We start from the raw sequence: 23,931 nt of genomic DNA, 5'->3' as shown, positions 1-23,931 counted from the left end.
GATTTTTCATGATTAAGCTTTGTAGCTTTATTAGCTTGTGGGTTTAGCTTTAGCTTTTTCCATATCTAGGCCCAACTTGCTTAGTGTGCTTTGCTTCCAAAACAGTATGTATGATAAAGGCTCACACAAACACACGCACGCACCCCGACACACACACACACACACATGCACATACACACACACACACACCCACACACCTACATAGACAAAAAAAGTTCAGAGTGTTCCAGCTGCTTTCACTACCCTTTCCCTTAGAGCTGGAACACCTTTGTAATCAGGGACTCCTAAGAAAATAAAAAGGAGGAGGCGAAGGAGCCGGGCAGAGGGTTTTAGGAACTGTAATCGTACACTTCCCTGCGCTCTCCTTGAAAGTAAACAGACAATATTGTGTCGAGTGTCTTCTCTCCTCAATGTGTGCGTTTTTTACTAATGTCTCACTTGGTGTGAACCTGACAATTACGTCCGAAGATAGAGCATTATATCTATTTAAAAAATGTGTATATTTACTCTACAATCGACTGTAACTTCCGCTTCCCAGGGCAGATGCTTTCCACTCACAAGATACCCCAGAAGGCTACGAATAGATTAACTGTCAGGCTCACATATACACTATGGCAGCACAGAATGAACAAGGTTGTGTTTGCCGTAATGTCTTATTTTGCAGATCCGATCAATGACATCATTGGTAGATCGCACAAATTATGACATTGCAGTCGATCAGTGATTTTTGCATTGGTGTAAAGTCTCAATTTTATATTTACTTCATGAAGTCAGCCTTTTTCATTGTCATTAAATTAAACCACAATTTTTTTGTATAAATATTTGTTTTGCTTATTTATACATGTATTTATTTTATTACTTCAAGCTGTGGATTGTGACCAAAAGAACAAGATCTCAGATACAAGCGGCCGAAATTAGTTTCTTCAGCAGGGTCTTCCAGACTCTCCCTTAGAGGTAAGGTAAGAAGCTTGGTCTTCCGTGAGGGGATCAGAGTCGAACCACTGCTCCTCTGCATTGAGAGGAGCCAGTTGAGGTGGTTCGGGCATCTTTTTAGGATGCCTCACTGGTGAGGTGTTCAGCACTATGCGTCCCGGCTGGCTAGGGGAACTCTTGGGATCCCCTAGGAGAAGATGGACGAAGTGGCTGGGGAGAGGGGAGTCTGACCTTCCCTGCTTAAGCTGTGACCTCAGATAAACAGAAGGGGGTGGATGAATGCTTTTATTCATTTTAACAAATATGGTGTCTTATGTGTGAGAGGATCTCGTTATATTGAATTTTATTCATTTACATATTTATGGAAAACTGCTGTCATGAAAATTTTGCAGGAATTTAGAAAGAAAGTTTACTGCAGAATATGTCCCAAAACGGTTGCTGTCAGAAGTGCACATTCTTACAACCCTGTATTGATACAACCCCCACACTCCCCAAAAATGGGGAATCCAGCTGCAAAAAAAAAAAAAAAAAAAAAACACAATACATTTTGGCATGATCCATTTTAATACAATTTCAAAATATTAGTGTGCATATTAAAAAAGAATCATAGATTACTTTTGTTGTTTAGGCAACTCAGGCAAACAACTTTTTTTTTTTTTTTTTTTACTGAACTGACTTACTTTGCCATTAAGAGGCAATTTTTTTGTTCGATCGTGTTCCCTGTTTGTAAGTACAATCAATCTAACTGTATAGTGATAGTGAAATTTCCCCTCACTGCTGTATAGAGGGGCTATTTTCTATTAAAAAATGCCACTTTTTTTCAGTTGGGCTGTCTTATGTCAAGGCAAAAAGAAATGAAAAAGTAACAAGTTTCCACATGACAGGGCTGCCGTGGAGAAAAGGACATTCGACAAGGACACAGGTATACAATCAGTCCCACTTTTTTTTCAAAAACCAAAAGGTCACTTGTGGACTGTATTTACCGACCAACACTCCCTGAAATGGCTGCCTCTCTAATGAATTTGCAGTTGTTTGCTCGCCATTGTATCTGTGTGAAATGTCGACTTGTGACTGGCGCTTTCTGTGCACACTGACGCCAAATATCCTCTGCTTAATGGTGATTGAAATAGGGATGCTGCCTGTCTCGGAAACCACTTAATGTCAACATGTCAGAGGTATCAGGGGGGAACTAAGTCCAAAACTACTGGACTGTCAAATCATAAACGCCGTGGGGAACAGATTTCTCAGGGATCTGCAGGCGATGAAAAGAATCAGCAGAGGTTTTGACAGGGATTTCATTTGGCATGGCTCATGTCTCCAAATTAATCCCGTGACAAAATTATGGTTTTCTTTTATCCCCCATAGTCCCATTTCGTGGGCTTCAATGTTGCAGATCTCAGGGAAGGACCGGTGATCAAAATTAACGAGCAACAGAAAGGGGTGGGGGAGAATTAATTTTTATTTGATTTAATGTATTGAGTTTGAAACAAGTTTGCCACATTGGTTGTAGCGTTTTATGCAGAAGACAAAATTAACCATAGTCTAATCAACAACAATTCTTCTATTCTATTCTATTCTATTCTCTCGTGACAATGCTGCAAATGAAGAAATGTTAAATGCACCCATTTTAGTATTATAATTTTTGTAATACTTGCTTACAATTTTGTCCTGGTTTTAAAGAGGTTAAAATCTGTGAACTGGTGCATAGTAGTTTTCTTTGTATGTGCTACGTGACGAGTTTATGTACCCATCAATTTTCTATAGAATGAAATAGAATAATATTTTTTGTTGTTGTATACACACACATTTATATGAAATTTCACCTCTGCATTTGAACCCATCACAGTAAGGACACTACAAACACACACCGGAGCAGGTGCCTACTTTCACATCCGGGAAGCCATTCGCCGTGTCAGTGTCTTGATCAAGATCAACCGTGTGATCTGCCATCATTGCAGAACCCTAAAGAAAAAAAAATAGGTGGGGTGACTAGGGTGGAACAATGACTCAATCAGGGGTGAAATAAAATCAAACAAGCACACCTGCAGTTAGCCTCACAACTTCGAGATTAACAGGTCAGACTACATTGTGTTTTCTCGTAATGGTCGCAGGTAACTAAACACTCTTGCAGTCAACTTTGGGCCAGAGTTGGGGTACACCTGCACACTTCATCAGTATAGCAGGGCAGATATAGGTAAACAATCATTCACTCACATTCAAACTTATGGACAATTTGGTCTCCAGTTAACCTAACGTGTGTCTGTAGAAATTAGGAAGAAGCCTGAATACCCGGGAAAATAACAAGTCAAAAAAAAAAAGGCAGAGGCATTTCCATCCAGAGTTTGGGAATACAATATACTCAGTGAATATTGACAATTAAAATGAAAAAAAAAAAAGGAAAATTCCCATCACAGCATCAGACTGCCATAACTTCAATTCACCTAAGGAAAATTCCCATCACAGCATCAGACTGCCATAACTTCAATTCACCTAATTTTAACATGAACGTAGTCATTTAGGATCACAAACATAAATCTTTTAGTTTTGTCAAGTCCTGTATGTGGCTATCCAACTTCTCTCCAATAAACGCACAAAAGCCTACACTTGCCTCTCAGACAGTCTCTTCCCCAAAATAATGTGAACAACTTGTAAAGGGGAATGCAAGGCATGCAGAGGGGAAAACACAATGGTGAAAGAGTGACAAATAGAACAGAGAGAAAAAGAAAGAGAATAAGACATGGGCTGTGATACATACTAATGACATCATTATACGCCCCTCCCAAACATGTTTACTTCCCAGATATTTTCCCCTCGTTACCCAAAAGCACCCCATCCAACCTCTGCCATCCCTCCATGTGCACGGATCTTTTTGTTTCCAATATCCCTTCTTCTTCAGTTGAAATGCAAAATGTGGCTAATTTTAGGGTATTTACGCAAAATCCTGAGGTTGGCAGGCAGCAATTCATGCTGTTCCTACTGCACTGTTAGAATGTGTGTGTGTGTCGGGGTGCGTGTGTTTGTGTTTTGCTTGGCCGTTTGTCTAGGGCTCCCCTCAGAGTAAGCGCTCTTTTTCCCTGGCATTGAACTTGACCCTGTGCAACCCTTCTATAATGAGTGGATTGAAAACATCTCACTTTGGAATGCTGTGTGGGGAACAGGGAGACCATAGTTGCCCTCACTCCCTCAGCATGGACTGTGTGTGTGGGGGTGTGTGCATGTGTGTGTGTGCGTGTTGTTGGGGGATGAGGGGGTGCAATCTATTTGGAAAAGATAAAGACTCTATGTCATCCTCTGCTATAGTCTGCCACTAAATACAGAGCACATGCTGATATGAATGCATGTTGACACACACAAAAGCTGAGTAAGAGGTGTGATGTACTATAGTTGACATGAACATTATTTCATCTTACTTAAGAATCTTAAGCATAGAAAAATATTTCTCAACATGGTGAAATTGATTATTCTGTGAGCTCACCTGCAGAAAAAAACAATTTTCTGCAAAATTAGTTGGATGGATGGATGGATGGATGGATGGATGGATGGATGGATGGATGGATGGATGGATGGATGGATGGATGGATGGATGGATGGATGGATGGATGGATGGATGGATGGATGGATGGATGGATAGATAGATAGATAGATAGATAGATAGATAGATAGATAGATAGATAGATAGATAGATAGATAGATAGATGCAATTCAGTTCTAGAGATAGACCGATATGCTTTTTTCAAGGCCGATACCGATTTCAAGGCCGATACCGATTATTAGTAGCCAAGGAGGCCGATATTTGGAGCCGATATGCATTTTCACAAAAAAGGAAAATATTGACGTCAAAATAAAATATATAAAACTTTGTTTAATCGTCTTTGAGTGTAGGTTTATTGAATATTTTTCAGATTTGCATAACGTTGATTTAAAAAATATATATCTATTTTTATAAATGTTTGCCAATGTGTTTGTTGTAAAATTCTCAAAAAAGAGATATTGTATTGTATTGACTTCAAATAAAAACAAAAAGGCGGGGCTAGTAGAATCTCTTGTAAAGTTCATGAAAATTTAAACAAGTACTTCCTTGAAGTTAACACTGTTTTAAATTGATTTATTATCGGCCATCAGATTTTTAAAAAAGGCTGATACCGATATACGTCAAAATACTGAATATCAGGACCGTTAATCAGCTCGGGTGATAATCGGTCTATCCCTAGCCAGTTCACAAGGGCTGCAGCTTAAGCAAGGAAACCCAGACTTCCCTCTCCCGACCCACTTTGTCCATTTCCCAAGGCTTTCCCAGAACAACCGAAAGATATAAGTCACTCCAGCCTATCCTCGGCCATGCCCAGAATACCTCACCGTTAACGTTACATGAAAAAATCTTGATATTAAAGGGCAGATAATAGTGTTTTAAACAGCAAAATAGAGAAAGAAAATCTCCTTATGAGACCTAAAAACTGACTGTGATCATGGCTCCTTATGGCCATGCAGCGATGATTGAATTGTGAATCCATATGGCCAGTCCGACAAATTCGTCTTTGCTGGTTAGTGGAGCAGGTCAACGATAGAAGCCTGGTGCTGAACATACTCTTCTGCCTGATGAAAGTCTGGTGCAGAGGTTGCTGGGTGCTGGGATTTCAGTTTTTGGGACTTGTTACTGTAATTATGCTTTTTTTTTTTTTTTGTGTTTAAGACCAGCTACCAAGTACCTTTTTTTGCCTTTTGGGGTCATATTTTGTGTTTATTATTTGGACCTTGAACACCTGCCTTGCTTTGCCTGTTTCCTTGCGCTTGGGTCTACCGTCTTTTGTCTGCACTCCACCACGACAAACACTTATCATGACAGAATGATCAAAGCAAACCAAGACCCAGAGGGAAACACACGGCGTCGGCCCGTATACCATCGTTCTCCTCCCCTTTACCATCAGTCTGCCGAGCAAGCCACTCCATAGCCAAAAGGTCTCTTGTCATTTTCTCTCTGTTCTACGTCTTCTTTGTGATAGTTTTTCTGCCCGCCCATGGTAGCATCCTCTTGACACATTTTAATAGTCTCTGATTTTTCAGACTGTGTAGATTAAGGCCCCAAATTATATAACCTCCTTCCAAATTCTAACTACGACTCAGATTTGGATTTTTCCCATTCTTTGTCCTGTTTTTTTAGTCCAAGGGTGCTCAATCTTTTTTGACTCAAAATCTACTTTTCAAGAAATTAACCTCCCTCAATCGACCATTTTTCGACAGGGGTGGGAGGTGTGGTATGCCGCGGATGCACATTCATCCACTCTTGGCGGCGGATATGTGTAACCAGTTTATAATTTTACTCTTGCGGTGTCCACCCAACTCTGAGATCGAGCCTGTGCCGCCTACAAGCCTGCAGTTCGAGAGCAACTGTAAGCCTGACCATTGAGCTAAAATTCCAGGCTGCCAGTTCTACTCAGCACCATATTTGAAGGGACAGGAAGTGGTATTTACAAATGACCAATATTTTTTATATGCTTTTTGTGGAAGTGAGACTGATAGTGTGTGCAAGCTGTAGTGTACACTAAGACAAAATACATAATGATAACACACACACAAACACACAAGCCGGGATTGAACCCATGACCTCTGAACTGTGAGGCGGACGTGCTAACCAGTCGACCACAGTATAAACATCCATTTCTATTTCAGATTTTTTTGGGAACACTCATCTGAGCATAAATATACTGGATATTTTGAAGAAATCTTGAATCTAAAAAAAGAGTTAAATGTCCATTACGTAACAAAATGAAGAATGTTCAGAGTTCTTCAACCGAGTAGGAGAGACCAGAATTTTCAAGCCCTGATTTTAGGAGGCAAATCTCAAGTTTTGCCCTGGTTTGCTGCAGTTTGGCCAGCGTGATTTGTCCTGTGCCAAGGGTATCTGTGCTTCCGTTCTTTCGGTTTGTCGTTTACCATAATACTTGCGTGTATTGTCCTACAGAACATTGCTACTAGGCGTAATGTCACTCTTTGTGATGATGTACCTGAGCCTGTTCAAGAACCAGACCGACCTCTGGCATTCTGTCAGAATGAGAAACCTGACTGGATGTGTAGTAAAGGATGCAATTGTTAACAAATATATATATATAAATGAATGACATGAACACCAATAGATTCTAATTTAAAAAAAATAAATGATATATATATATATATATATATATATATATATATATATATATATATATATATATATATATATTCATTTATTTTTTTTAAATTAGAATCTATTTGGTGTTCATGTCATGGGGGCACGTTATTTTTATTTTTACTTTACTAATACTTTACTGAAAAGCTTAATTGGTCGACTTTATCTACTTTATTACTGTAACAGAAAAAACAATCAAAAATATAAATTCAGTTTATACACAAAATGATGCAAATGTATTATTTGACAAATTTTAAAGTTTGCTGTGTTTTTCTTAAGAATTATGATTTTACTCAGGAACAGATGTGTTTTCATTTCTAAATGGCCTGACAACTCCAGGTGGAAATAGTCTGGGTCCTCTTCATCTGATATGTCAAATCCTGAGTCAAAGCCCATACAAGTAATAGGCTCTACCTCTATCAGCGTCATTTGTACAGCATATTCTCAAAGCCTAGCAGCCATGATGCTCTAGATGAGGACATACCTGTAAATTTTTGGGGGATTGGTACACAAAACTATAAGTCAATAGGCAGAGCTGAATGCAGCAGCTTTATGTTAGCCAGTGTTAGTTTAGTTGGCTAGTGTAGCTAACTACAAAGTAGTAATTCAAAGATAACTACAGATATGAACATACTGTAGGTAGATGCTAGGAGGGGAAAAGGCAACAGCACATTCCGTGCATGTGGAAAGCAAGGAAACCTGAAAAAAGACGATGCTGGCAGATTGTGCTGCATACAATTACGACAATGGAACAAGAAATAATCTTTTATAGATTTTTTCTAAAACAGCGATTGCTTATCTTGTTTTCATACCTTTAGAGATAACACAAAATTCATGGATGTGGGAAAAAAAGTTCATATTTTATAACAGCGCATATTTTGAGGTATAAAAATGATAATACTTGATATACTGTATGTCTTGTTACTGTAAAAATAACCTTAAATGTGGGATTCGATTTGTGGATCAGCAGTAGGCAATCATAGTTGATGAAAATCAAAAGGTATGTAGAGTTAACCTTTGAAATTCCATTGAAAGTGCTTGGGTTATTTTTGAGCCCACACATGGAAAAGTGTGGTACCAGTACAAAAAAAATAATAACTTAAAAAACTACAACAATTAGATAAAAATCCAAATAGCCTCATGTCAAAGATAATCCATTAGAGGAATACGTGGAAGATTCAACCAATAATCATTCAATAGTATGATTAACATACTATTAATCATTTTTGACCCCACTTATACATCTAAGTGTTAACACATCAAAATGTATTTGTTCTGTAATACATAATTTAATTCACTAAGTGCAATGTATCATGATATCATTCTGTTTTAATATTATTTTAATATTGGTTTTAGTATGAACCCAATTCAATTTTGACAAACCATAGTTCTTGCTATTTTACCGTAACATGAACAAAGCTTGAACCGAAAATGCATGAAATGGTTTGCAAACCAAACTGGAAACTGGATCTTGGTGTCCATCTCAAATTATTTCATTTGATCTCTACAGGGGCCAAAATTAGTTGGCACAGTACCCCCTTATGTGGATTTGTAATTTTTTATTTTTTTATTCCTGTGTGTACCTGTCTCCTTGTCATGTCTTAATCTCCACCTGGTCCCATCATCTGTGGTGGTAAGTCTCTCCCCTGTGTTTGGTCGAGGGTGATAAATACATTTTTGAGAATACCCTGTCATGCCTTGCCATCTTATTCCATCACAAGATTTGGTAAAACAATTGGTGCATTCTCTTTAATTTCATTACTCCAGTCAAAACTGTTAAAAAATTGTGAGCTCAGTGAAATTAAAAGTCAGCAAAAAATATGACAGGTGGCCTCATAAATTTGTGAAGTACTTTCCAGGTATATTAGATTGTATAATTTTATATTGGTGATAAATTAAAATCCAAACATTGGGATACTCAGGTTTCTTTAATTTAGTCTTTCTGCTTTTCTTATTTATATTAAATAAAACAGAATATGATAAAACATTAAAATGGCAATAATGGGGTGTGTGAGTGTGTGTGGGCAAGCGTGTCCAGTGGACCTGGCAGAGTATGACGTTGAGCTGTGTTTGATCTTAATCCTGCTCTAGCTGTCACCATCCATCACACAAACACACGCGCACACACAAACTCTCATATCAGAGGGAGGGGCTAGTGACAGCACACTGAGGGGAGGGCTCATGAATAATAAACAGGTCCAGGTACGCACACAGACACACACACGCGCACTTCCCATATAACCTCGCCCCTGTGCTACCCCTCACCCTCCTCCCTGCAGCCTCCATGTTTATGCATCACACCCTGTTTCATATGTATCGACCGCATCGTTCCCTCTGTTGTCACGGGAACTGATGACACAGGCTGCATTAAGAATGATGGCCCTTCTTCAGTATACTGTGCTGTTAGTGTACAACTGTACATCTACACACAAAAACATTCTTGCTTACAGAAACAACGCAGAGCTCGTCTCATTCACTCACACACAAACATATATACATACTAAGTGAGTGATGTTACACACATTTCCCTTGGGGAATTAATAACAGAAGCTGCCCGAAACAGAAGGGAGAAAAAAATAATACATTGACCAACTCACCAACTAAGAGGGACATTTCAAGAGGGAGTTGTGAATGAAGTTGGTATCCTTCGGGAAAAAAAAAACAAAAAAAAAACTTGCAATGGTCACTAAAATTATTCATTACTCTAATCATAAATGTGGTCCAACAAACCAACTAATCCAACAGCGCTGGACAACAATTATGCGACCTTTAAACATATTTTATGTAAGCCCACTAGTTGAAACAAGGCATTCTTTTAAATACTGAGTTTGTGGAATAAGAGTTAATCCACTCGTTCTTAGCCATCTCTCAGGCCGTCCATTTTGTCACTTCTGTCGACTGAAAATGACATCACAGTTGCTCAGGGATCAGGTAATGACCAATCATAGCTCACCTGTTTTTGCAGCTGAGCCGTGATTGGTCTTTACCTGAGCCCTGACTAGCTGTGATATCATTTTCAGTCGACAGAAATGACAAAATTGTCGCCCCCTGAGATGGCTAAAAAGGGGTGGATTTAGCTGCTTAACTCATATTCCACAAACACAATATTAATCAGGATGCCGTGTTTCAACTAGTGGGCCTGCTGGGAACATATTCTTTAAAAAGACATGTTTGGGTTGATTTAAGCAGAAGCTTAGGAGGATAGCTGTAATCAAATGATATCTATACTCTCACAAATATGTCTGCACCCAAAGACTAGTGATGGGAACAGCAGTTCTTTTGAGTGTACAGAATCACGGATGAATCAGAGGATGTGGCAACGGACTCCCCCCAGACCCATGGCTGTGGTGTACTTGACCGATACTGAAGCACTTCCTGGGCACTTTGGTAGTCACGTGATCCATTTTGTGCCAGAGGCATTGTGTTTGCTGTGTCCGGAACTGTGATGGGTAAAATGCAGAGGAGAAACTTTGTGTGCTGCATGTGCATGACAATAAAAACAATTCTTGTTCTTCTTCTTAAATGTATTTGTTCAAAAGATTGGTTCACTGAATCGTTTAGTGTTTTGTTATTCAGTTCACGATTCAGCCCTGAGCCGTGCCGCAGCCAGCGTACTTTCTGGGCTCCGCTGTGCACTCTGAATAGCTTTTCTGGCCGTAAGAGTGACGAAATATGCCACACATTCATTAAATAGATTAGACAGACTACTGAACGTCAGCATGTGCGGTACATGTGCGATAAAACACACTTCTTGGCGATAGAAAGACAAACAGCAACGTCTCTTGTGTGAGTGCATGGAGCAACAATCCGGGGGGGCATGGCTCAGTGGTAGAGTGGTTGTCTCCCAACCCCGAAAGTTGTGGGTTTCTTTCCTCAACAGTTATGACCATGTCGGACTGTCCTTGAAAAAAGATACTGACTCCCCTGATGCTGCGTCTTCAGTAGGTAAATGAGGAAGCAGTGTTCAAGTGCTTTGAGTACCTAAGGCACCATTTTTGACTGCCCGGGTCAGCAATTCATGTTGCATGGTAAGTGGAGGGACGCAACGCAACGCAATGCTTTACTTCAATTCCTGCCCATGTATTTGAACAATACGCACAGTCCTGAAGTCATTGATAATTGCAGTATTGGATTGAAAAAGAAAATCAATGTAAAGCACAGACGATAAACATAATTGAATGTATTCATTATCATTTTTTTTTTACCCTTCACATGCAGAGAACGGCCCACAAGGGGCAGCACTGCCTCACTTGCCTACCCTGAGCGCACGTCCATGCATGCCACCATGTTTACTCCTGTTGCAGTGAGTAAATGCAATAAGTAAAATATTCCAGTCTTAGTACATCGACACGCCACCAACAGTGCACACATACTGTTAGAATGAAAGCAATTTAGCCCTTGCTATTTAGGATCTTGTCAAATCAAACCTATTTTGATACATTTTGCATTATTTCAACCGAGACTTAAGAAAGTTGGTCTTGGCATCTGCTTGAGAGGAGTTGGTTAGAAATGTCTCACTGCTTTTTCCCTTCTTTTTTATTCTGTGCAGGGGGTGGGGGTACATTCACAGGATTGGTGTCCCTGACCCTTAGAATTCTCCCCTTGGTTTAATTACCACACCACAAAGGCGTGAATGGAGGCATAAATGGTTGTCCATCACTGTGCTCTGTGGCTGTGTTCAAATTCACAGGCTGGGTCCGACGATGGCCCCATTTCTGCCGTATGACGTCACTGCCGGCACAACTTGACTGCATGTGGTGTCCAAATTCACATTAAGCCCTTACAAATTTGCTTTATGCCCTCCACGGAAGCTACATGAGGATGAGCCTTTGAAGACGTCGAAGGACCCAAACTGCGTGATACTTTCACACTTGAAGTGTAACTGTGCCAGAGCAAGAAGCATCAGCAACTACATGTTTTCTCAGGCAAGAAGTATATTAAAATGGCCACGTTTGGGCAGAAACAGACGGCAACACATGATAAATGTGTTGCTTTTCTGGAATGTAAACAGGGATGACTGCAAGCTATGATTGTTGTGCCTCTTGTGGCTGTTAATCGCACTTTATTTAGCGATTCTTGACATAAATTAGTCACTTTGTCGGGCCATGTGACGACACTGTAAAATAGTACATTACTACCCACTTCTGTACAAAAGACAGATGAAGGAATGTGATGTTGGTGTTTCTCTCTCGAGGTGAAATTAGCAAGGCGCATGGCTTGTGGAAGGATTTCCTCACTCTTTCTGTGGAGCAGGACAGTGAGCAGTCTGTCACTGAAGCTGCTCCTCTGCCTGGAGATGGTACTGCGCAGTGGATGCTGTGGATTGTCCATCATAGGAAGAAGCATGTTTCGCATAAAAATCTCAGGGTGCCCAACTCTGTGTCCACGTCAGATCTATCCTTCTTCCTCAGTTTATCCAGGTGAGAAGCCAATAGTGAGCGTATTTCTGAATGCTCTTACAATGACTGAATTGCGGCGGATTTTGCGGCGGGGGAACATTAATGTTCATGGTATCTTTTTATGTAATACAAATTGCCTACTGGAGATGGCATGCACGTGGAAAAAACAAATACAAGTTTATTAAAAAAATACTTGAATTCAAACGAATAAAAATTAAGACATCATTGGGAATTTTGAGTATAAAATTATTTAGTTAATTATATTGATTCAGTCGATCAATAACTTTGTGTGGCCAGCATCAGTGTGCATGTCCACTTCCGGGTCGTTTAAATGTACGTTGGCGCTGGTTGAGATTTTTACGGTCTAAAGATGTCCCACACAAGGACATACTTCACATGCAAAGGGATAACGTACTAAGTGACAACAGTTAACAAAACAAAATTGCTGTCTTAGATTGCATACACAAGACAGGCTGGGTGTGTTTCCGTCAGTTTTTTTTTTTCTGAACTTTATTCAGACAATACAATATACAATATTATATATATATATATATATATATATATATATATATATATATATATATATATATATATACAATATTATATATATATATATATATATATATATATATATATATAAACATACATACTTGGCCCCGTTTGTGATTCAGTCCCACATAAAGCATTTGTGTACAGAAATTAAAGTCAGTTTTCGATAATATATATGTAGTTCAAGAAAAAAAAAATACTGACTTGTTTCATTGATGCCCATGTGATATGGAAGTATGTTTGTTTCTTGTTTGTGAGTTACAAAAAATGGAGTGTACAATGAATCTGCTCTTCAAATTTGTTTTGTTTCTGTATTCAAAACCTGAAGCAGTTTTGCATAAATGCATCAGTCACTCATGAATGACAACAGAGTATAACTTAGGCTGTAGAATTTCCTGTTTGATTTCATTATTTTCATATTTTGCATACACAGATGAGTGCAATAATGGCACACTGTACACAGTGACTTGTTTGTTTGAAATATTCCCTTAAATGAGTCTGATTGCAGCAGATATAAATTAAACAAAAGAAAATTTTGTCATAAGACTGCAACACAGAGCATTTTAAATCACCAGATTGCTGCAAGCACAGATTTCGATGTGATTTAAGCTTGTGCCTCATAATTTTCTTTCTTGTTTTTGTAAAAGTAAACACTGATGAAAGCTGCCCATTACCTTATTTGCATCTAAATGTAGTTATCTGTTGAGAGCTATGAGAACTTGAGCAGAACAAAATTCAGCCTTCATTAAAAGAGTATTCATTGTTCCTGTCGTATTCTCTTACGTGTATTTTCTATCTTGCTTTCACCTTCACCATGTTGTCTTCCTCTTACTAATGGTCAAATTTCTCAAAGTCAAGAAAAGTCAAAGAAGTAAAAGGAACTACCATAACTACAGACAAGTATAGTATATATATTACAACAATTAACTCATTAAGTCAAACTATTTTTTCCCCAGTAAACTTGAGTAAATTCACATCACATCATTGACATCAGATGACCAATGACAAAGATGCTGGAAGAGAACAACATACATCTGACATAGAGAGTTAGCGTGAATAATTTAAATGATCATAAAGGCTTTTAAGGCATACTTTCAAACTTGTCCTTTTCCCTAGTTAAACATTTTAACGAAGTTTAATTGTGTCTGACTAACTTTATAGCTTCAGCTACTTTAATTGCCTGTCTTTTCCTGCATCTGCATTTCATTGTGACAGACAGGTGTCACAGTCAGCAATAGGAGGCAATCTGTCAATAAATGGCAGGCTCTGTGTGTAAGTTCTGAAGTCATGATAGACTTTTGATCACAATTGTGGATTGAGATAAATTAACTTGTTGCTGTTCTCTGGTTGCATTATTAAAAGAGGATGGAATTAGAGGTGGAAATAAGTCACATACTGTATGTGCAAGTTTCATGTCATAACCTTCAAGTCTCAAGCAAGTCCCAAGTTACTGTGGGAAAAAAATCAAGTCACGTCACAACCAAATTTCAAGCAAGTCGAGTCGACGCATACAATATTGCTCAGTCACAACAAATTAAAGACATTTTTTTAAAGTTAGCTTGCCTGTCTTTGTGGGTTTTGTAGTGACGAATGAAGGTTGACGTCATTTAGGCTGCAGCTACTGAATATTTTGGTATTCAGATGTCCTACTGAAATTTCGAATCAAATAATCAGGTATTCGGGTAAAACTAAAAAAATATATATTTTTTGCTTGGTTAAAGACACAGAATACAAAAAAAACACATTTCAACTTATTAATAAATGGCCAACTGGTTTTCATTTTCATATAATCAACATCCATCCATCCATTATCTGTACCGCTTCTCCTCACAAGGGTCGCGGGGCGTGCTGGAGCCTATCCCAGCTGTCTTTGGGCAGTAGGCGGGGGACACCCTGGACTGGTTGCCAGCCAATCGCAGGGCACACAGAGACAAACATCCGCACTCACAATCACACCTAGGGCCAATTTAGAGTATCCAATCAACTTACCATGCATGTTTTTGGAATGTGGGAGGAAACCGGAGTGCCCGGAGAAAACCCACGCAGGCACGGGGAGAACATGCAAACTCCACACAGGGAGGCCGGAGCCGGGATCGAACCCACGACCTCTGAACTGTGAGGCGGACGTGCTAACCAGTCGACCACCGTGCCGCCATATAATCAACATTTTATACTTTAATTTAAACTGTACACAGCAGTGTTTTCCTCAGTGAGGATTTAGAAAAATCTCTCCCCATACATTTGGGTCAATGAGACAAAGTGACATCAGAACCAGAGTAGCGGTTTTGCCTGCCTAAACAGCACAATGTGTGCAAGGTAATTTACGTCTATTTCCTTTGAAAAGTAATCCCATGGCTATAGCCAAGAGCTGCTAGTGCTTGCTAGCGTAATTAGATCATTTTTAGCACCCTTAAGAGAAAAGCAACCCAAACATGTTTTTTTCAATAATATGTACTATGCATGCCCACTAGTTGAAACATGGCATTCTGATTGATATTTTACTGATTAAGTGGCACTCCCAATTTATAAATAAAATCAAGTGTATTGTAACTGTGAGGAATTAAGCTTTTGAAGTGAACTATTAAACGGGCATTAAAAGCAATGTATATGCAACGAATATAAGTGTGTGGTTGGCTCTGTTTACCTACACTATGTAACTGTAATGATACAAGAGGGGTAAGCCACCATAATTAGAACATTATTTTATTACTTTATTCAAATTAACTTCTTGTTGAATAAAAATGATAAACTTGTGTTGTGTGTAAGCACATTTTTCCTGTGTTTCTGCTGTCTTTTATCTGTCTCTGTATGTGAGTGAAAAAAAAATGTTTTACCACTTTAGCCACTCCCCGCCTTTTCTCTGCAAGCCTACAACCCAGCAGTAATTCTGTGTTTATCAACTCGTTATTATGGCCCCTCGCATCATCATTTACAATGCAAGCATCTGCTCATTGCCGAGCCCAAGCATGGGGCAAATTGCTTTTATAGGGAAAAAAACAGCTAGTGAGAGAACACACATGGATACCCTCAGCAGCAACTGTGCACAAATCAAGACATCAAGCCCTGTACGATTTACAGTGGTCGTTAAATCTCCTGGCAGAAAGACACAGAAGCATACAAACACTTTACTAGTTCTAATAGAATCAAATGATTATCTGGCCACCATCAAAACACTCACAGTGTGTCCCAAATCCAATGAGGGAGCTTTTTCTAATTGTGATGTATTTTAGTTTTGCAGCAACTTGATGCTGCAATGTGAAAAAGAAACAGTTTCTTAGCTCGGCTCAATCTGACTCAGCGATCAATGCAATGTTAAATCAGTGGGCAATAAGACAATGGCATGACAGCCAGCCATTGTTTTCATGTTTAACACATAAACATTCACTAAATGAGAAGGACCAGTTGGTAAATTTAACTTGTAAGGAACCTATAGCTTTGGAAAAATAAAAACTTCTCTTTTTCATCCTTTGGGGCATGGGAAGGTTAGCACATACCGTTTTGTATCACTGGTGCAAACACAAAAAATGTATGTTTCTTTTTAGCTCTATCCATCAATCCATCCATCCATCCATTTTCGAGCCGCTTACCCTCACGAAGGACGCAGGCGTGCTGGAGCCTATCCCAGCTGTCTTCGGGCAGTAGGTGGGGTACACCCCGAACTGGTCTCCACCTAATTGCAGCTTTTTAGCATTCATGATTGTAAAAATAAATATTATAGGGTAAGGGCATGCACATAGAAATATGTATTAATAAATGAATATTAAAATAGTGTAAAAGTATAAAAAGTATAACTCCTTACACATCAAGATTTTTCAGATGACCTTGCTGTGCACTTTAATTGCATATTTATTGTTAATGCTCTGTCTTTATCAGACACTTCTTCTTCATGCATCACTCCTATCGAATAGTATGGTGTCAAAAAATAAATTTAAAAAATGATATGAGAACAGGTGGCGTTAATTGCTCACACGATATGCTATTGTCAGATCAGGTCTTGCATAGTATGCACAATGGCAGATTAACCTCTACTGTTTGGTGTAATTTGAGTTTCGGATTATTCAAGTAAATGATGGTCAAATTACAAATTCCCAAACCAATTTTAGGGGCATATCACTTAAGCACTCTCACTGAATATTGTTTAAATTGTCTTCACTGCTATGTCAATGCCCATATTTAAAGTACATTACTTACCGTATTTTCCGGAATATAAGACGCACTTTTATATAAGTCGCACCTATGTTGAAAATTTACTGCATTTACAGAACGATTTTGAACTGTAAATGTACATGTATGTACCTGAGCAGATTCTTTCCTATAAGTACCCTTTAACACAGCAGCAACTTTGCTGATTAAAATGGAACAAAACCAAGAAATAAAATAAGGTACTTATCTTCATTTCACTGCCTGCTGCCACTCCAGTTTGTCAATTAACGTCCACATTGCTCTGCAATGGCGTCATTTTTGACTCTGAGCTCAGTTTTATTCCTCATATTAAAAATGTAACCAAGATTGGTTTTTATCACCTTAAGAATATCGCCAGAGTCCGCCCGTTTCTCTCTCAGGCTAACGCGGAAGTGCTGATGCATGCCTTTATTTCCTGTCGTTTAGATTACTGTAATGCCCTGCTCTCTGGCCTCCCGAAAAAGAGCATTTCACCACTGCAACTACTGCAGAATTCAGCCGCTCGGGTGCTGACGAGAACCAGAGGGCGGGAGCACATTACGCCAGTTTTGAAATTGCTGCATTGGCTCCCTGTGTGTTTCAGGATCGATTTTAAAGTACTTTTATTAGTTTATAAATGTGTTAATGGTCTTGGGCCATCTTATTTATCTGATTTGCTTTTATCATACCAGCCCTCGCGGATCCTGAGGTCCTCTGGCGCCGGCCTTTTATTTATTCCAAGGGTGAGGACCAAAATGCATGGCGAGGCTGCATTCAGCCGTTTTGGTCCTCACCTTTGGAATAGCCTGCCAGAGGATGTCAGGTCTGCAGAGACTGTTGATATTTTTAAGAGGAAGCTCAAGACACACCTTTTTAGTTTGGCTTTCAACAACTTTTAAATAATTTATCTTTTCTTTTGATTGAAGATAATTCTATGTTTTGCTTTGAATGTTTTAAAGCACTTTGAGTTGCATTTTTATGTATGAAAAGTGCTATATAAATAAAATGTGATTGATTGATTGATTGAAAATGATATCACCAGCAGAAACGCAGAACATGACAGATGAGATGGACTTAGTATTTTTGGGAGTGGAGTGGGAGTAGGAAGTATTTTTGGGAGTGAAGCAAGTATGTTAATAACCCAGAAAACTGCTCTGGGAGAGGCCAGCACCAGTTGTCACAATGCACTGGAGTGATCCAGATGCATTGAAATGCACAATTGAAAGATGATTTGCCACAGTTGATATGGCATGATTCTGTCTTGTGACTGGCTCCAAGTCAACTCGTAGATTATTCAGAATTTCAAATACGGCACTGCTGAATAGACAATTTGTTGAGTAACTTGAGTCTAAAAAATGTTTACACGAGGAAAAGCTCTCCCACCTCCTTTCATTTTGAACGTGCTATGCTAGCACCGCTTTGCTTGCTGCCGTGCCTAATCCATCTATTTGCCAATATACACCTCCCATAACATGCAAAATGAACTGTGGGGAAGATTAGCATGTTTGCTCGACGCAATTGCGGGTGAGCCCACTTTGTAGCTCAGCTTCCACATCAGTTTGCGTGAGCAGTCAAGTTTCCATCCCTTTTGCGCATGCAAACCTTTTAGGCCCTCAATGTGTCTGCCACAATTGTGTGTGTGTCTTGATGGTGGCAAAAATATCTTTGACATTTATAGTAGCGCATGGAGACACACATACATCTTGTAGTTTTGTTGTTATGCTGTCCTCAATCAAGTCATGGAGTACACACACACACACACAACGGCCACTGTCATGTCAGGAGGCAAATTAGTAATGTCACCTTGTGTTATACGTGCACAGACACAACACAGTAAAGGCTACACAGTAAGTTATCTCTCTTTCATTGACATTTCAGACACTATCCTGTATTTCATCATGTAACATAGAAGCAAGCCCCAGTTTAATGCCGGAATATAGTGCCCAAATAAACCTGCGTCAGATTTATTGTGCATCAATAAAGTCTTTTGACCTCTCATGTGATATATACCACTGGCTTTACTTACGACTAGCCTGCATCATATTCATAAAAGCAATCTTTGAATGGTGTGTATTTCCCACATTGTGGCTCACCTTTACAGCAGGAGGCTCTGTGTTGTGGATATTACTTTTGGGACTCCCTCTGTTGTAAGAGCCAGAGCTTCCAGGGTCCAGTCCATTCTCCATATGTCTCTATAAATTGAATTAAAGGAAATGGCAATAATATGCAAAAGAATGAAAATATATAAAGACGTTCCAGCATCCAGTAACATGAGCAATACTTCTCTCTTACAAGGATCTTTGATCTTGGTGCGGGACACAAGCGTCTTACACCGCTTAAAAAAAAAAAAAAAAAAAAAAAAAAGGATGCAACCCGTGCAAAGAAATGCTTATTAAGATGACATTTGATTCATTTAATTCAGCCATCTACTGTGCCCACTTTTGGTTGAAAAGTAAGGTGGTACTCTTGCTGTCTGTACGATTATCTAATCTGAAATAAATGTCATTTATGGTTGTAAAGATTTCAATCCAAAGATTCTTCAGACAAATGAAAACAATGTAAATCAGAAGAATGGGAAAATGATAAATATAGCGAAAGACAAGAACATTTCATTGCAGCGCATCACATTGTATATCAAACACGGTAGAAACAGTATTAAGCCATGGCTGTGCATAGCTGATGAAACAGGCTGACAGAAGTAAAACAAGTAACTTTGAGGCATGCATGGCTATATTCTCTGCTAGTGTTGTCACCATACCAAAATGTTGACTTCCATAATGCATAAAATACCTTGATACCGGTACCAAAACAATACCACGGCAAACGTTTAAAACATCATTACAAAATTGTGAAATTCTAGCTCACAGCTAAACAACTTCAGTTTTGTTTTATCCATGCATCCATCTATCATCCTAACCGATTATCCTCACAAGGGTCGTGGGCATGCTGTAATAGGGCAGTAGGCGCGGTACATCCTGAACTGGTTGCCAGCCAATCGCAGGGCACACAGAGAAAATATATTATTGGGAAAACATGCAGGATGATGGATGAAAACGTAGTTATTTATGAATTATAACAGAAATTATCATGCAGGTTAACCATTGCTTGTAATGAAGCACCATTATATTAGCCCCATCATTTTATAGATAGTTAACATTGTTTAGATATTTGTAGATATGAACGTTTAATGCATTGATATTTTTCTGTGTAAGTTTGAAATGTCCTACTTTATAGTGTTTAAATGCAGTAGGCAGGGGACACCCTGAACTCGTTGCCAGCCAATTGCAGGGCACACAGAGACAAACATCCGCATTCACAATCACACCTAGGGGCAATTTAGAGTGATCAATTAACATACCATGCATGTTTTTGGAATGTGGGAGGAAACCAGAGTACCCGGAGAAAACCCACACAGGCACGGGGAGAACATGCAAACTCCACACAGGAAGGCCGGGGCCGGGATAGAACCCACGACCTCTGAACTGTGCGGCGGACGTGCTAACCAGTCGACCAGTGCCACCCCATTTCAAAATTTAAATTTTTAATATGAATTTTTTTTAACCTATCCTTAAATATTCACTAAAACACTTGCCTATTCTGGATTTTATGCAACGAGAAAAAAGAAGGCAGAAAACATTTTTGTGGGAAAATCCTTTCTATAGTATAAATGAAATTAATTGTATAGTAGCGTAACAGATGGCAGGAAGCTTTCTGCAAGTGTTAGTTAAACTTCACTCCTTGGAGCCTTCAAAAGAGGGTGACGGCTCGTAAGGTAGTGGCACGGGCCTTTAGTTCAGCGATCAGCGCCCTCTACTTCCAAGCCTGTGGTGGCTTGGACGGCGCAGGATCACCACTGTTAGAGAAGTGTTCCTTTAAATCGGACAAGAAATGCTTACTGTCAGCCGTAAATATGTCCCAAAAACATCAAACTAGGTGTCCCCTTCAGCAAGCTTTTGCTCAACTAACCTGCGTGTGGTGGAAGGCAGAAGATTGTTGTGTGTAGGCGGAACGTCAACCGACACACCTGCCCACGCACTCACTCCACTTGCAGCCGACTCGCTCAGTTACTGTTATTTAAGGGTAAAACAATGTTAGAAGACATTTTTAAGTGTCTGAAATGCTATTAGGGTTCATAGTTTGTGGTGTATTTATGGTTTTAACTATATGCATTTATAATTCTTTTTAGGGTTGCATCCATAAATCGGGGAAATTTGCTAGTTGCGGTATGGTCCAGTCCCTATAGAAAGTGTCCACTGTACACATACACGCATTAAAAAGAATTATAAAGTTCTTAGGTGGCCATGCTACTTCAGGCCAGCCCCAACCATCTGCTTGACGTAAGCAACCCTCGTGTTCTACTGTTCATTTGACCTTTGTGCATGTTTTGTGTGTCTGACCATGGCATTCTTTATTGCATGCCACAATGACAGTTCAGCCTCTGAGGAGTGCCTTCATATGTCTTCATCACACACAAAGCAGAGAGGAGTATTGGGAACCAAAAATGGCTGAGAAGGCAAGACCAACACAGTAGCACACTTTCTGGTATACAAAATTCATAAGCTCTGTATGAATCCCTTTGGAAATGGCTAGTTAAACCATCTCTCAGTGTTTATGTCATATTGAGAGCAGAGACCTCCCATGAAATGATTTAAACCCCAAATGAGGTTCAAGCCACTGCATATTATACATAGATTATGATATATATTGTAATCGTGTTAGCTGTAAAGGTACATTCAACGGCAATCAATGGTCCCTGAACATGTTTACTGAACTTCCGTACCAATTGCAAGTAAAAGAACATATGTGAGATGCCATTTTGAACATTTCACATTATTTCTTCCCCATGGTATATCTAAAAGACTGACAAGGGGTCCTGTACGATTGATTAATGATTCACAAATGAATTAGCATGTGTCAAAATGTGTTCAGACTGTCCTTTAACTATCGCAGACAACTTTGCAGCATTCATTTTTTTTGTTTCGCCTTATTGTCAGTTTATGCAGAGAATAAAATATACACTGGCATGAAATGTTTTGCTGCGTATCATTACTATGCCAAAGCATAGCATGCTATTTGGTGGAACAAAGACTTTAGTGTGGTCAGCTGAAATCTGGAGTTCACTTTGAAAAGTATCTGAATACAGTATATGGAAGCTCATGTCAAGGGCATGAAAGCAGCGAAGTTAATCACTCCATTAGCAATAGACAAAAGCATAGACGGACAGATAGACATTACACAAATCATTTTCCAATTTAGCCTCAATGGAAGATACAATATGCTTTTGTTTTGCTTGTGGCATCGGGGATACGCTGCTGCTGCTCTAAGTTTGTACTCTTCTGATCTTGATGACTTTCCATGCACGGGGGCCACAAGATATCAAATCTTTTGTCTGTAGGCAGACTCGAAGCCAACAGTGAAGAGTTGTGTAAGGGTGGTGTCATCTGTACACTTACGGAGCTTTACTAGAGGTGCATCAGCTGTACGAGAAGAGTAGAGGAAAATCAATACAACCCAAAGGCCAACCATTGCTAAGCTTCCGTTTGGACAGGAAGTTCATGATGCAGGTATCAGGTAGATTGGTACAGTAGTTGTAGTAGGTAGGTAGGTAAACTATTACTGTACTCTCTTGGGCGGTGCATGTGTGTGTGTGTGTGAACTCATTTGTATGACAAAATGGATTAAAGAAACAATCAAGAGTTGTGGGATTATGATTAGTGATGTGTAAAGCCCTTTGTTACAGCTGCAACTATTGTGAAATTGCGATATAAATAAAGATGTGATGTGGTTATGATATGTTTGCAGTTTTTTCCCTATCAGACACTATTAAACAACCCAACTCATCATACTTAATGTATATTATCATGTCCTGTCTTTTTTCATCATACACAGTTCTGTCTCTGCTGGTTGACTTCCATATCCTCTGTTGGCCATCCATATTACTTTTGAGAGGCCAGACTTACTCCACTATCTAACTATCATACGTTGAATTATATTTAGATAATTTATATACTTTGAAAACAAACCATTACAATCCTGTCATTGCTTTGAAGCAGTTTTTGACCTAGATGCAATGGAATTTTGTCACAGGAGGTAATCAGAAATTTGGCTCTCTTGCATGCCAGTGGAAAAGGGAATATATTCATCCAGGCATTAGCATTAGAAAGGAAGAAACGGTAGAAGTGAGAGGAGAGATTGTTTGGCTGCCATCTTAACTGAGTGTGCCTAGCCAAGCCCAGCCTGGAGAAAATATAAACCCCTGAGAATAAGGCTCATTTTGACTGGTGGCCAGTTAGGGGATAAGCTATCGAGGTGTGCATGTATGCATGAATATTTATACATGTGTGACTGAGCATGCATGCCATTTAACTGGCCAATCGTTTGATGCCTTGCCAGTCCGAGAGAGAGTATCTATATATCTTCATATAAATGTACATGTATTTGTGTCCAAATCTGCATCGAAAGCCTCCTCCTTCTCTCACTCTTCCATTTGTATAAATGTCATTAGCCAAACAGCTAGCGGCAAGACACTTCTCTCACTCAGCACACTTGTGAAGGGTGACTTTGTCCTAGGAAGTGAGAGAGGGTCTGATACATGGACCAAACAGAAATCCTCTTAGCAAAAAGAGAAAAAAAATGGAATTCGGGTGGCAGCTTAAATCAGCCATCGTGACTCTACTTCCTATGCCTTCTTTTTGAATAATAAAGCAAATAAGTCAGCCTCAGTGG

The 23,931-nt window shown here is 39.3% G+C and overlaps 1 protein-coding gene across 1 annotated transcript in view; it reads right to left on the bottom strand.

Annotated features, from left to right (window-relative positions):
- LOC147139491 (uncharacterized) overlaps positions 1–23,931 on the bottom strand; it is a 270,401-nt gene that overhangs the window by 77,036 nt on the left and 169,434 nt on the right. Inside the window, exons 2-3 of the mRNA XM_086044852.1 lie at positions 19,299–19,397; positions 2,818–2,895 (exon numbers count right to left, since the gene is read on the bottom strand). Of these exons, the coding sequence (XP_085900978.1) occupies positions 2,818–2,895; positions 19,299–19,391 (171 nt within the window). The 5' untranslated portion in view covers positions 19,392–19,397. The remainder of the gene's footprint in view (positions 1–2,817; positions 2,896–19,298; positions 19,398–23,931) is intronic.

The sequence above is a fragment of the Filicampus tigris genome, chromosome 11, assembly GCF_054856515.1.
Source record: "Filicampus tigris isolate MCC_2025a chromosome 11, RoL_Ftig_1.0, whole genome shotgun sequence".
In the NCBI taxonomy this organism is placed as follows: domain Eukaryota; kingdom Metazoa; phylum Chordata; class Actinopteri; order Syngnathiformes; family Syngnathidae; genus Filicampus; species Filicampus tigris.
Note: the sequence above shows the minus strand (reverse complement) of the source record. Positions and strands in the feature narration are given on the sequence as shown.